The sequence below is a fragment of the Acomys russatus genome, chromosome 1, assembly GCF_903995435.1.
Source record: "Acomys russatus chromosome 1, mAcoRus1.1, whole genome shotgun sequence".
In the NCBI taxonomy this organism is placed as follows: Eukaryota; Metazoa; Chordata; class Mammalia; order Rodentia; family Muridae; genus Acomys; species Acomys russatus.
This window is the reverse complement of record NC_067137.1, coordinates 90251253-90265016: the sequence shown is the minus strand read 5'-3', so window position 1 is coordinate 90265016 and position 13764 is coordinate 90251253. Positions and strand designations below refer to the sequence as shown.

Below are 13764 nucleotides of genomic sequence, written 5' to 3'. Positions count from 1 at the left end.
GTGACTTACAGCCTGCAACTGCTGCTTCTGGCCTTTTGGAAATGTTAAGGTTTCTTTGAGCATCTCTTGTAAGTATGCCAGGAAGAGAAATGTCTTTTGCCCTTCATATTCATAAACTTTTTGGTTTTTCGAGACAGAGTTTCTCTGTGTAGCATTGGTCACCCTGGATCTCGCTCTGTTAGATCCGTATTTGTAAACTCTTGATTCTTCCGGTGGAGTCAAGAGGGAAGTAGGCTGATTTTCTCTGCAGCTCTTCACCAAGCTGAAGCTTTGCAGGGTATAGTTCTACCTTTCTTTTTCATACTTTGCTCCAGAGAGTATGGCAAGGGGCTTTACTTGAATTTGTTCCCTTACTGAGTATCTTAGAGAAGACATTATTGCAAAGTTGTTTGGACAAATCATGAAAAAATTTCCTTTCCTTTATGGTGCTGGCAGAGCTTAGCCCAGGGCCTTGAATATACCAAGCAAATGCTGTACCACTGAGCCATATTCCCAGCCAATAAATACTTTCTTGACTTATAAGAATTTCTGTGATAAGAAGGGTAAGCAATGGGGTATTGCCTGTATGTGCACATACTCAACCTAAAGTGGATTCTGGATTGGTATCTCAAGACATGTGAGGATTCCAAGGTCTGTAAAAAGATAATTATTAAGAGGAGTATGAATAGACTTCAGGACTTTGGTGAAATTTTCATGGACTTGACATTTTAAATCATCATGAAGGATAGGTGGGAGTTTTAACTACTTTTGTTTCTTTGCTCTTATTAGAGTAGAAAATGCTATAGAAGAAACATCCAAAATTAGTAACAGGAACATAGAGACAAAGAAACATCTGGTTAAATCCATATGCTGGGTAATAGAGCCCACCAGTGGAGCTTTTTCTCCCTTTATATTCTACAGTCTAATATATTCATGTTTCAGTTTGGTCATCAGATATTTATTGAAAACATGCTGCTAGGCCATGTTCTAGAGACTGGAGACACCGCAGAGACAAATGGTCCTGCCTTCACAGAGTCTGCTGTTAAGGAGGGAACAGTAGACATGGATAGCACAGAATGTCTAGTTGTGCAATGGAAAACAGTAGAACAGAGCAAGAGGTGTAGGAATGGCATTGGTGGGGCTTGAGGAGTCAATAGATGCAATTTTTGACTGGGTATCATTAGAGCCTTCATTGACAAGGTCACACTTGAGCAAAAACCTCAGAGGGTAAGAGACATAGGTGGGGAAGGACGTTTCAGGGAGCCTGCAGGAACATCTTATAGCAGGTGTGAGGCCTGGTGGATTTGACACACACGGAAGCTAATGGATTGAGGCAGACATAGCAAGGGTGTCAAAGGGGATACACAGCGGGAAATGAGCTACAAGGTAAGTAGAAAGGAGGATGTATATTCATCTGTGCCAATGGACGGAGTAGCGGGGGAGCTGTCAGAACACAGTGAACAGGGGAGACGTGATACGGCCTACGTGAAGAGGACTGCTCTGGCTGCTGAGTTAAGGTGTGTGGCAGCAGTAGGGCTGTCAAGGAGAGAGAACTGGGGAGAACTACTGTGTGTCTCATGAGACATGTGAGGAATGGTGGTAGTTTGAACCAAGGCCCTAAAGTTAGATGAGAAATACGTGTAGAAAGTAAAACCATTAGGATTTCTTGAGTGACCAAGAAAGAATGACCATGCCTAAGTGTGCTGGTGTGTGCCTGTGGTCCCTGTCAGGTGTGCTGGTGTGTGCCTGTAATCCATGTCCAAGTGTGCTGGTGTGTGCCTGTGATCCCTGCCAGGTGTGCTGGTGTGCGCCTGTGATCCCTGCCAAGTGCGCTGGTGTGTGCCTGTGATCTCTGCCAGGTGTGCTGGTGTGTGCCTGTGATCCCTGCCAGGTGTGCTGGTGTATGCCTGTGATCGCTGCCAGGTGTGCTGGTGTATGCCTGTAATCCATGTCCAAGTGTGCTGGTGTGTGCCTGTGATCCCTGCCAGGTGTGCTGGTGTATGCCTGTGATCGCTGCCAGGTGTGCTGGTGTATGCCTGTGATCGCTGCCAGGTGTGCTGGTGTATGCCTGTAATCCATGTCCAAGTGTGCTGGTGTGAGCCCGTGATGCCTGCCAGGTGTGCTGGTGTGTGCCTGTAATCCATGTCCAGATGTGCTGGTGTTGCCTGTGATCTCTGCCAGGTAGCTAAGGTAAAATGAATTCATGGCCAGACCAGATTATATGGTGAAAGCCTGTGCTGGGAGGGAAGCGGGGGAGGCAGAAAGGAAGAGAAGGAAAAGAGCGAGAGAAGGGGAAAGAAAAGACAGAAGGAATTCTTGAGAAAAAAATGAAGTAGGTTGTGTTGACTCACATAAGTCAAATAAGATCAGTTGGGTTGAAGACTTAACCATTGGACTCTTTGACAGTGTCACATGCTGTCTTATGCTAGAATTGCCAAAGTGCAAGAAAACAATTTTAACGTTTTTAATATCTCTTGTGTCATTGGAATTACCTGATACTTCAACTTCTAAAACATAGTGTCACTTTGCTTGTATTTGCTCATAGCTATGCTTTGCAGAATTTTGATGTGTCAATTTAAAGTGATAGGTTCTTCTGTGATTGTTTAAAACATTTTCTATTCAGCATCTATTTTGCCTGAGTGTGGAGTTATGCACCACTCCTAACAGTTGTTCTTCACTGATTTTCATCTGGCAGTTACCTGTTACGTTCATCGTAAGTCCCTGGCTCTGTCTTTCTTGGGTACATCAGCATCTAAATTTGAAAAATCCAAGTTCTTTTTCTCTTCATGGAGGCCTGTGCTCTCACTTGGAAGTGCGGATTTTTTTTTTTTTTTCTGCCTTAATCTTTTTAGTTTGTTTTGTTGTTGTTTTGGAGGAAAGGCTCACTATAAAGCCCATGGCCTCAAGCTCTGAACCTTCCTGCATCAGCCTGCTGAGAACTGGGACGACAGGCCTGCACCGCTACACTCAGCCTGCTGTCTTAACTTGCCGTCACCCTCCTCCAGTCATCTGGTCTCTGTCCGTCAGTACTGTTTCAATACTTTTGCCTTCCTAATCTTAGTGTTAATTTAATTGGCCTTCCTTCCTTTTCTCACAAAGGTGTTTGGCCTACCTATTAATGAGTTCTTGGAAAAGAGGAAAAAGTCCAAAGATTCCAACAAGAAAACCAATAACGCCATTTAGACATCTTTTCTCAGTGTGTATTTATTTTTATTTTATGTGCATTGGTGTTTTGCCTGCATATGTGTCCGTGGGAGGGTGTTGGATCCCCTGGAACTGGAGTTACAGGCAAGTGCGAGCTGTCATGTGGGTGCTGGGAATTGAACCCAGGTCCTAGAAAAGCATTCGTTGTTCTTAATCACTGAGCCCCCGTCTCTCCTGTTCCAGTAATGGCATTTAATGAGGTTCCATTTTGGATTGATTTTGGTACAAAATACAGATTTTTTTTCTATGTGTAACTAATTAGGTGCTACTAGATGAAGGCATCAAGAAATCTTGACCCGCACTTTAATCTCAGCACTCTGGAGGCAGAGGCAGGCGGGCCACTGTGAGTTCGAGCCAAGGCTATGCAGAGAAACCCTGTGGGGTTGGGGGGGGGGGAATTTTGACCCCATTGCTTTTAGCTTTTAAATTGAAAGCATAGTCGTTCCTGAAGGACTGTGAAACCAATGACATTGGCAAGAGACAAGTAGCTGAAGCTGACAAGTGAGAGTAATGCCTGACTGTTGAGAGACTTACCTGCATGTCATGAAAAGAGAATAAGTAGAAGAGAGGAGAGAGATTAGGGCTTTAATGTTTAGCGCATTGTCTCCTCTGTAGGAACATTTGGGCCAATTTGGAGGGAAAAGCCAATTTGACTCCTTCCTTCCTTCCTTCCTTCCTTCCTTCCTTCCTTCCTTCCTTCCTTCCTTCCTTCCTGTAGTTGTAGGAATTGAATTAGGCAAATGCTCTACCACTTAGCTACATCCTCAGCCACATATATATCATTTTGAAGCAGAGTCTCATTACATTGCCTAGACTGGCCTTGAGCTTGTAATCATCTTGCCTCAGCCACACCAGTGACTGAGTTTGCTCCCACACAGCCCAGTTGTTTGGTTGGTTATTTTAGACAAGGTTCTAGCTGGCCTGAAATTCACTGTGTAGCCCAGACTAGCATCAAACTTGTATCAATTGTCATGCCTACACCTTCCAAGGACCAGGATTATGGGCTTAGACCCCAATATACCAACTACCAGAGCATTTTAGAAAGGTTTTGTCTGAGTTACTTGGATCCCAGTGTTTCCTAAGGTAGTGAGTAATTAACATTTATGGGATTCTATGAGATAATCCACTCTTACTTTCTTTCCTGGTATTTAATAGAACAGATGAGAGGATTTGTAGACTTTCCCACCGCTAGCATCCTTACTTCATGAAAGATGGCTACACTAGAACTTCAACTCTGACCTTACTGTTTGTGTGTGTGTGTGTGTGTGTGTGTGTGTGTGTGTGTGTGTGTGTGTGTGTACGTATACACATGTAGGAGTCAGGACAACCTCAGGTGTCAGTCTTCACCTTCCACCTTGTTTGAGACAAGGTCTTACTTTGTTTATTGTTTCCTACCACACGGGTGCTGGGAACTGAACCTAGGTCCTCCACAGGAGCAGCAGGTGCTCTTAACCGCTGAACCATCTCTGTCATCTCCCAAACAATAAACCAGTGCTGTCGTGTTGGCAAAGCCAACCAGAGCAGATGGTGCCAAAATAGGATTATTTTAACAGAACTGTGAACAAATAACAGCTTTGGAAGACAGGCCCTTTTTCCTGAGTATGTGCTAGTTTATTTGTTGACAGTCATTATTAGCAATTAGGTCATGACTTGGCTCAACAGATATTTACGTAAACCTTACAAGTCACACCTAGATCCAGGCACGTAAAACCTGAGAGCCATACTGCACATCAGGGCATCGTGAGCTTTTCCCACTTGCAGTCCTTTTTCACCTTCCCTGGGTATACAGGCATATCAAATAGGTAAACAGGTCACATAATTACTGACAATAAATGATAAAAACTTTAAACAATTATTTGGTATCCATATAATTTTAGCATGTATGAAAAAAAACAAATTCATATCCTAATGTGGTAGGTGGGACTGGCCCGGGCTTTGGGCACCATTGAGCTGCACCCAGCTGTCCACAGAGAGCACCTTTGACATCATCCAGCGCTCATAGATATTTTGATTCTGTAATCATCAATGTTGAACATGCTGCTTCACATAAATATGTAAAGTATAAAGTGGCAGACTATATTTAGGGCTGTCTGAGAAATTGTTGGGCCTAATCCCAAGCAAAAATCATTTAACAATTTTTTTTATGAAACTCAAGTTAGCAATTCATAACAGCAAGTTTTGGAGTCACACCTTTTAGCCCAATACAATCCCAAGATATGCTGATGCTAAGTTGATATGTGTGTGCTCAGGAAAGTACTGGAAGTGCGTAGACTGCCCGTCATTGTTGTGGTTCTGGGAACACAGCTTTGGTTGCACTGACAAATGGCACAAGTGCTTCCTGTTTTACCTGTTTTACCATCAGAACCTTGACTCTATTGACCTTCAGATCACTGGATACCAGTTTGGATAGGAAGGAGGGGAAAAAAAAGCCACCACAGTAAGATTAAACAGAAGATTGACACTAGCTTTAATCCATTGTATTTGCTAGTGACCACCGCAATTTAGGGGTAGGGGCAAGAACAGGATTTTAAAAAGTAGAATTCAAAGAACCATGACTATATGCTCCTTACCAAACCAACCTTTTCTACAAAAGAAAGTCACACAGCTACTCATGCTAGTTAGTGTTTTTGTCAACCTAGAATTTCCTAGGAAGAGTCAAGTGAAGGACTGTCTGATAAGACTGGCCTGTGGACATTCCCCTGGGAGTTTTTTGTTTTGTTTTGTTTTGTATTTTGTTTTGTTTGTTTGTTTTGAGACAGTCTCACTTTGGACCCTTGGTTCCTGGAACTCACTATTTAAATCAGACTGGCCTTGAATCCCTAGAGATTCATCCTCCTGGAAGACTACTTAACCTTAATCGATGTAGAAGACCCAACCTGAAAGTGGATAGCACCATTTGGGCCCTGGTCTATAAACCAGTGAAACCTAGCTGAATACCATGTATACCTGCATTCTCTCTGTTCTTGACTATGGATGTGCTAGGACCAAATGGCTCATGTCCTGCTCCAGTACTTGCCTCAGTGATGGACTATAATGTGGAATTCACAGCTAACATAAACCCTTTCTCCCCTAAGTCACAGCAGCTGAGGTAAAACTAAAAGGGTGCTCCTGAGGGATGCTGTGACCCTGTATCTAGACAGCTGTTGTATGCCTTAGGTTCCTATGGATCCTTCTCCTGTCCCTAGGTCCAAGCCATCTTTCCCTCCTTCCATCCCACCCGCAGGTACTCGACACTGTGACATGATGTGTTAGGCTTTTATCCAGGAATGTGTGCATCTCATGGGTTACAGGTCAGGCACACCTAGAATTCTTCACTGTCTTGGTCTACTTTATCCAAGAAGTCAAGTGTGGAAAATTTTTTAGAAAGAGATTAATTTGGGGAAGCCATATTGTTGTAGTCATCATTCCTTCACTGAAATACTGGGAAATGTTGAGAATGAGTTTTGATCAAAGTTATTTCTGGGAATGGGAAAGAACAGTCACAGTACTTAATGGTCCTTTGCCTCCATGGTAGAGGCACAAAGAAAGTGTTCAGTGGTTGAATAACACTCTTTGGTATGTGTTTGGATGCCTCACACTCTGCATTATTAACCTCATGTGTATTCAGTTATGAGTGACTGCTCTGAGCAACCTTGTTCAAAATGCAGTGCATATGTTTTGTGTGGGTGTAATGCCATTGCCAGAGTACTGAGCCTCTGCGTCTGTCCCAGGTTCATTCATGACAATCCCTTTACTCTGTGAACACAAACCCAGGCCCCTGGTACTTTACTCATCCTCTACAGAATGCCTGCAAAATGTTCCCTAAGACAGCTTTCTAGCAGTGGCCTTTTGTGGGTTTTTTGTTTGTTTGGTTGGTTGGTTTTTGTTGTGCTTGTTGCCGTTTTATGGTTTTTCCAGACAGGGTTTCTCTGTGTAGCTCTGGCTGTCCTGTACTCACCTTGTAGACCAGGCTGGCCTTGAACTCAGAGATCTGCCTGCCTCTGCCCCTCTGAGTGCTGGAATTACAAGTGTGTGCCACCATGCCCACTGGCCTGTTGTTTTAAGGTCCACTCTGTAGTTCAATTTTTAAAAATTACTTTAATTACATTTACTTATCTATTTACTTTGGGGAGGGAAAACCGTGTGCCACAGCTTGTAGGCAGTCAGAGGACAACTCCCTCCATGGTTATGAGGCCCAAGGATTGAACTCAGGTTGTCAAGCTGGCAGCAAGTGCTTTTATCCACCATGCTCCCTGGCCCTTCTTCCAACTCTTCACACTTTCTTATTATGATTGTGATCCTATCCCCTTTGTCTTCAGCTCTCCGTGCTATCCAAGGGCAGAAAAAGGACTTTTGGCATTATTATTCTGTTCCTCTAATGTCATCTTCATATAAATCAAAAACCAAACAGATTAAAGATATCTTGTGTATTCAAATCGTCACGTGTGCTGGTTTTGCATGCTCCTGGCTTAGCATTCTGACTTGTCCCAAGCATTTGATCTCATTTTGCTCTGTTGCTTTTTCTAATATAACATTTAGATTCAAACTTGGAGACCAGAAGCTTGAAGTTTTAAGTAGCCTTGGGTCATTGACAGTGGAATTGCTGTGGGTGGGTGTGGGCATCACTTACAGCTAAATACAGGCTCTTGGTAAGAGCACATATGCTGGGAGGTGTTCTGTCCCTCTCCCATAGCAACTGTCTAAAGAGTATGCATTCTGCTCTCCTACAATTGATAAAAAGACTTGTCTCCTGTTCAGAGATGTTTATATGTCATTACTGGACCTTGCCTGATTATTTGATTTTGTTTCCTTCTGTCTTCCCAGGTGGCATTGGCAGGGTGGTCAATGGAGCCTTCATGGTGCTGAAAGGGCATCGGTCCATTGTTAACCAGGTTCGGTTTAACCCTCACACCTACATGATCTGCTCTTCGGGGGTAGAGAAGATTATCAAGGTGAGGCACTTCCCCTTCTGTCCTTTTAGGGAAATGTTTGTAGGGATTTATCTAAATATGTTGAATAGTTATCAAAATTCTTAGTGAGTGCCAGGAATGATGGTATATACCTGTAATCTTAACACTTAAAACTGAGGTTAGGAGAATCACAAGCCCAAAGCTATCTATGCTGCAGAGCCAAGACTCTGGCTTTAAAGGGGATTAAAATATTACAAGTTGATATTTTTTAAGTAGGTAGGGCATGGGGGTACGTGTTTTTAATCCCTGCTCTCAGGAGGCAGAAGCAGGCAGATCTTTGTGAGTTCTAGGCTAGCCTGGTCTACAAAGGGAGTCCATGACATCCAAGGCTACACAGAGAAACCCTGTCTCAAAAAAACAAAAAGGAAACAAAACAAAACCCCAAAGATAACATAGTCTACATAGCGAATCCAGGCCAGGCAGGGCTACACACTAAGCCTGGTTTCTTGTTTGTTTGTTTTTAAGAATCATTGTAGTGTGTTTATTAATAAATCATAAACTTGTTTTGTTGGTTTTTTGAGACAGCTCTGGCTGTCCTGGACTCTCTTGGTAGACCAGGCTGGCTCTGAACTCTCACTGATCTGCCCGCCTCTGACTCCGAGTGCTGGGATCAAAGGTGGGCCAAACCAGTATACTTATAAAACTGTGTTTAACATGTGTTCATTTTTACCAGAAATGTACATTTGTTTGGGTGTGATGGCACACACCTCTAATTAAGTGTAAATACTTAGGTACAGGCAAGAGGATCAGAAGTTCAGGGTTATGCTTGACTGCCAGGGAGTACAAGGCCAGCCTGGACTAGAGACCCTGTTTCAAGAAAAGAAAAAAGTGTGTGTGTGCACGCGTGTTTTTATATGCTTGTTTGTTTGTTTGTCTGTACTTATATGTGTTATATAATTCCATAAAGATAACTGATTAGTTTGTATGTGTCCGATGTACTTCTATATTATATATGTTCCATAAATATCCCTTCATGTGCTTCTCAGTAACTACTAAACAAACATGCTTGTTTCTATGGAGAACCTATGTACATCTCAGCCTAGATTTTATGACCTTAAACCAAACTTTTGGGCTCCTGGCCCAACATCCCCTGACTTCCCTTTGACCTTGAGCTATACCTCCAGATCCACTTTTAAAACAGTCAGCAAGCTCTGAAGCCCAAAGAGATTCTGGGCACTACTTTGCTGTAGTGTTGTACTGGCTTCTGGTCCTGGCTTGTAAGTTCTGCTTTCCATTTCACCTTGTGATTGGGAGAAACATGGTCTCTTCTGTTACCTGTTGTGTCCAGGGTTAGTACAGGTTTAGTGAAAGTTGTCAGAATCATGGCTAAATTGTCTCACAGTACATTTTAAAAACAAAAACCGGCATGTGGCTTTGACTGAGGTGACTTCTAACCATGCCATCTGAACAGACTCACCTTGGCTAAGGAATATTTGTGTGGCTGACACAAAGGGAAGCAGCCTGGCTTGCCGCAGAAGGGTAACCTACTGCTCATACCCCTTTTCCATGTTGAGGACATAAAGGTTTGGGAAAAGTATAAAATGTTTCCCTCCCTCCTCACCTCACCCAGTACTAGGGATTATACAAGGGCCTTGTAAGTATGGGCAAGTGCTTCCTGCCCCCTAAAAATGATAAATTCTTTAGGACGCATGATAACTTGACTTTTAAATAAGGAGAGATTATTCTTCCCACAATAGTTTAAAATTCTCAATGTTTTTTGTTTTTGTTTTTTTTATTTTTGAAGACAGTGTTTCTCTGTATATCCTTGACTGTCCTAGACTGACTTTGTAGACCAGGCTGGCCTCGAACTCACAGTGATCCACCTGCCTCTGCCTCCCAAGTGCTGGGATTAAAGGCGTATGCCACCACACTTGGCTGAATTTTTTGTTTGTTTGTTTTAAATAACAGTAAAACCTGAAAGAATTCTCAGAGGAAAAGTAAAACTATTTGTGATGATTTAGTATTTTATTGTTTGAGATTTTAAAAATATTTGTTCATTTTACATCCCAATTGTAGCCCCCTCCTCGTTTGAGAGCTTCACACATGCATATAGTGTATTTTGATCAAATTCACTCCCTACGATCCATCCCTGTTCCCACTTTTATCCCCTCCCACTCTAGTGCCTTGTATTTTTTTAAGTCCACTTAATCCACTTAGTGCTTTCAGCATGTGTGTGGGGAGATGTAGGGGGCGTGTATGGGGAGGTGTAGAGTGTGTGTATGGGAGGTGTATGGGGAGGTGTAGAGTGTGTGTATGGGGGGCTGTAGGGCGTGTGTATGAGGGGGTGTGTGGGGCTGTAGCTTCCTGTGTTCTGTCTCTGAATGAAACAGAACTTTCTGCATCAGAAACCAGATGCCGTAGGGGTTGGGACTTCGTGCCTAACTCCCTGTCCACACTAGGATTTTGTGTGGCTTTGACTGTGAGTTCATATGTGCCGCTGCCCTGCTGTGTCCAGGAAGCAGTTTTGCTGTAATCATCCATCCCCTCTGCATCTTACAGTGTCCCTGTCTGCAGTGATCCCTGAGCTTTAGAAGGGAGAGGATATAGATGCATCATTTGGCAGAGTCCTCTGCAGTCCCCTATATCTGCAGATGATGACATTTAATCACAAATTGCTGTCACATGTTTAATGTGTGGAGAGCCAGGTAGGAGCCTTAACTCACCACATTCACTTGCTAGTGGGAAGGGAGTAGACAGCTGACTGGACCATTTCAGTCACCTTTCGTTTGGACAGTCACTGAAATAGCCCTGTCCCTCACAGTGCTTTCCCCTCTCCTTTGCCCTATGGTTAATAGGTTGGCACTGTAATGTGCCCTTTATAGGCCTGCTGACGTCATTCTCTTCAGAGAGCTCTCTGCTTGGGCATCTCCTTTAGAAGAGAAATTCCTGTCTGGCATGTACTTGGATGCTTCTGTGCTGAGTCTCCCCAGATACTGTTTAGTCAACTGAAGTCCTAACGCTAAAGGTCATAGGTTGGAAACTGGCCAAGTTCTCAAGAAAGAGAAGAGAATGTTTTCTCTGTGAGGTTATCCAGACTGAGCAGTGGAACTCACTGCCCCCAGGTTCCCATAGGGACAGAGAGGCGCACTTGGCCCTGTAAACCTTAAGTGTGCACAGTGAGAGAGAAGCACAAAGGGGCTCTCTGCTTTGGCTTCTCATAGATATTTCTCCATTTGCCATCTGCCTGGGAATAGCACAGAATGCAAAGCATTATAGGTTGGATTGGTGGTATGCACTCAAGAGGCTGAGGCAGGAAGATAACAATTCACAGGTCAGCCTGAGCTACACAGTGAGACTTTGTCTCAAGAAAAAAAAAAAAAAAAAGGAAAAATAAGTGTGGGAGAGGCAGTGGGAAGGTTGAAACTAAGTGCTGGCCACAATCCTCTGTTGAGCCCACAGCATCCCAGAAGACCCCTAATTTGCAGCAGTCTGTGTGTCTCCTGTTTGTAAGTGAGGGCCTGCCCGCTTTGCCTTGGGGTTTACCTGGACCTGACAGTTACTGTTTAATGAAATGTCACTTTGCTGCTTACTGCTTGTTCAGAGTCACATCAGTGGCTCCATCAGAGCTGATTTCCTCTCTACTCCCCCCTTCCTGTCCTCATCCTTTGTCACCTTTTCAGCTTGGCAAACAGTCTCCTTGGAGAGAGCTGACCTCTTCCCACCTCTAACAGGTCCTTCGCTTCCCTGAAGACCTACACATAGCAAAAGAAGGCATTTGTTTTATAGATAAACCATGAGGGGATGGGGCAGATTCTTTTCTTCCCCTCAAAGCTCTATTGAGATAAACCTACTGTGTCCTGCTGTTCATGGTTGGCCCTATGAGGGACGTAAGGATAAAGATTTCACACATCTCCCTAGGAATTGATGACCCAGGAGGAGAGAGAAGAAATAAAGATAAAAATGTTCCCAAGACACAGAGACAAAAGTTTTTTGTTTTTGTTTTTTCAAGACATGGTTTTTCTGTGTAGACCAGGCTGGCCTTGAACTCACAGAGAATCCTCAGCTGAGTGATAGGATTAAAGGTGTGTGCCACCACTAACCAGCTGAGAAAACACTTTAGAAAGAGGAATTTTTCTCCTTTGGGATAATCTCAATAGAGGTTACTGTCTGAGCTAGATTTGGAAGAATGATAGACTTAAAGAGAAGGGCAGAGGAGGCACCTCCAGAGCCACCCCCCCCCCCACTTCTTTTCTCACTTTTCCTTGATGACTTCTACATTAACTCTCTGTTAAGTCTTTAAATTTAAAAAAATTAAGACAATTTTCTTTTATATATGTATTTTTTTCATGTTTATGAGTGTTCTATCTCCATGTATACCTGCACATCAGAAGAGAGCATCAGATCACATTATAGATGGTTGTGAGCCATCATGTGGTAACTGGGAATTGAACTCAGGACCTCTGGAAGAGCAGACAGTGCTCTTAACCTCTGAGCCATCTCTCCAGCCCTCACAGCTAACTTAATTAAAATTTTTAACATTTATATATATTATGTGTTCAAGCATTTTACGTGCACGTATGTTTGCACACTACATGCATTCCTGGTGCCTGCAGAGGTCAGAAGAGAAGGACATTGAATTACCTGGATCTGGAGTTACAGATGTTTGTGAGCTGTCATGTGGGTGCTAGGAATCAAACGTGGGCCCTCTGGAAGAGCATCAAGTGCTCTTAGCCACTGAGCCATCTCTCTAGCTCCAGCTCTGCTGCAATTTTGAATTGTTGACTTTGGGGTAAAGAAATGGATAGTTTCACAACTGTTTGAAATGGTTCAGTACCAGGACAATAGGGAGTCAGTAATTCCGATGGCCAGCTAAAGCACTTTGATCATAAAGCTTTCTGACTGTGGGGTTCAGCCACCAAATTAAAGAGAAACAGCATGCCTGTTGGTGCGCAATTGTGGCATAGGTCATTTTATCACTCTCACAACTGTGGTTGAAAAATGGAGGCTTAGGTGCCGGGCATGGTGGTGCATGCCTTTAACCCCAGCACACAAGAGGCAGAGGCAGGCGGATCACTGTGAGTTCGAGGCCAGCCTGGTCTACAAAGTTAGTCCAGGACAGCCAAGGCTACTCAGAGAAACCCTGTCTCAAAAAACAAAAACAAAACAAAACAATCAAAAAAAAAAAGTGGAGGCTTTCCACGGTGAAGACATTTGCCTAGGACTGTGGGAAGTCATGGGACTTGGGCTCCTGCAAACATTGACTTCTAGGAAAAAGCTTTGTTTTACTCTGAATCTTAGGGCTACATTAGGGGCCATCTAATTGACTGTTTAGATGAAGGAGCTACGCCTCACCCAGGGTCACCAGTTAGCACAGAGTCTACACTCCCAAGACTCCTGCCTCTTCTCCCCTACCCCCAGAAGGTCTTCTCCCCTACCCCCAGAAGGTTTCTCTGTGTAGCCTTGGCTGTCCTGGTCTTACTTTATAGATCAGACTGGCCTCGAACTCACAGAGATCTACCTACCGCTGGCTCCCGAGTGCTGGGATTAAAGGCGTGTGCCACCACCGCCTGGCTAGTCTCCTGCCTCTTGATCCAGTCTTATTCTATTGCCCCAACCTTCAGGAATATACAGTTCTGCTCAACTTGACACATTCCTGAGCCAAAATAAAACTGACCTTTAATGCAGAAATGGG

General features: G+C 43.6%; 1 protein-coding gene across 2 annotated transcripts in view; it reads left to right on the top strand.

The window, feature by feature from the left end:
* Nucleotides 1-13764, top strand: part of Dcaf5 (DDB1 and CUL4 associated factor 5) — a 96418-nt gene that overhangs the window by 78500 nt on the left and 4154 nt on the right. For both annotated transcript variants that reach the window (XM_051148388.1, XM_051148381.1), the window contains exon 8: nucleotides 7987-8114. In XM_051148388.1, the coding sequence (XP_051004345.1) occupies nucleotides 7987-8114 (128 nt within the window). The remainder of the gene's footprint in view (nucleotides 1-7986; nucleotides 8115-13764) is intronic.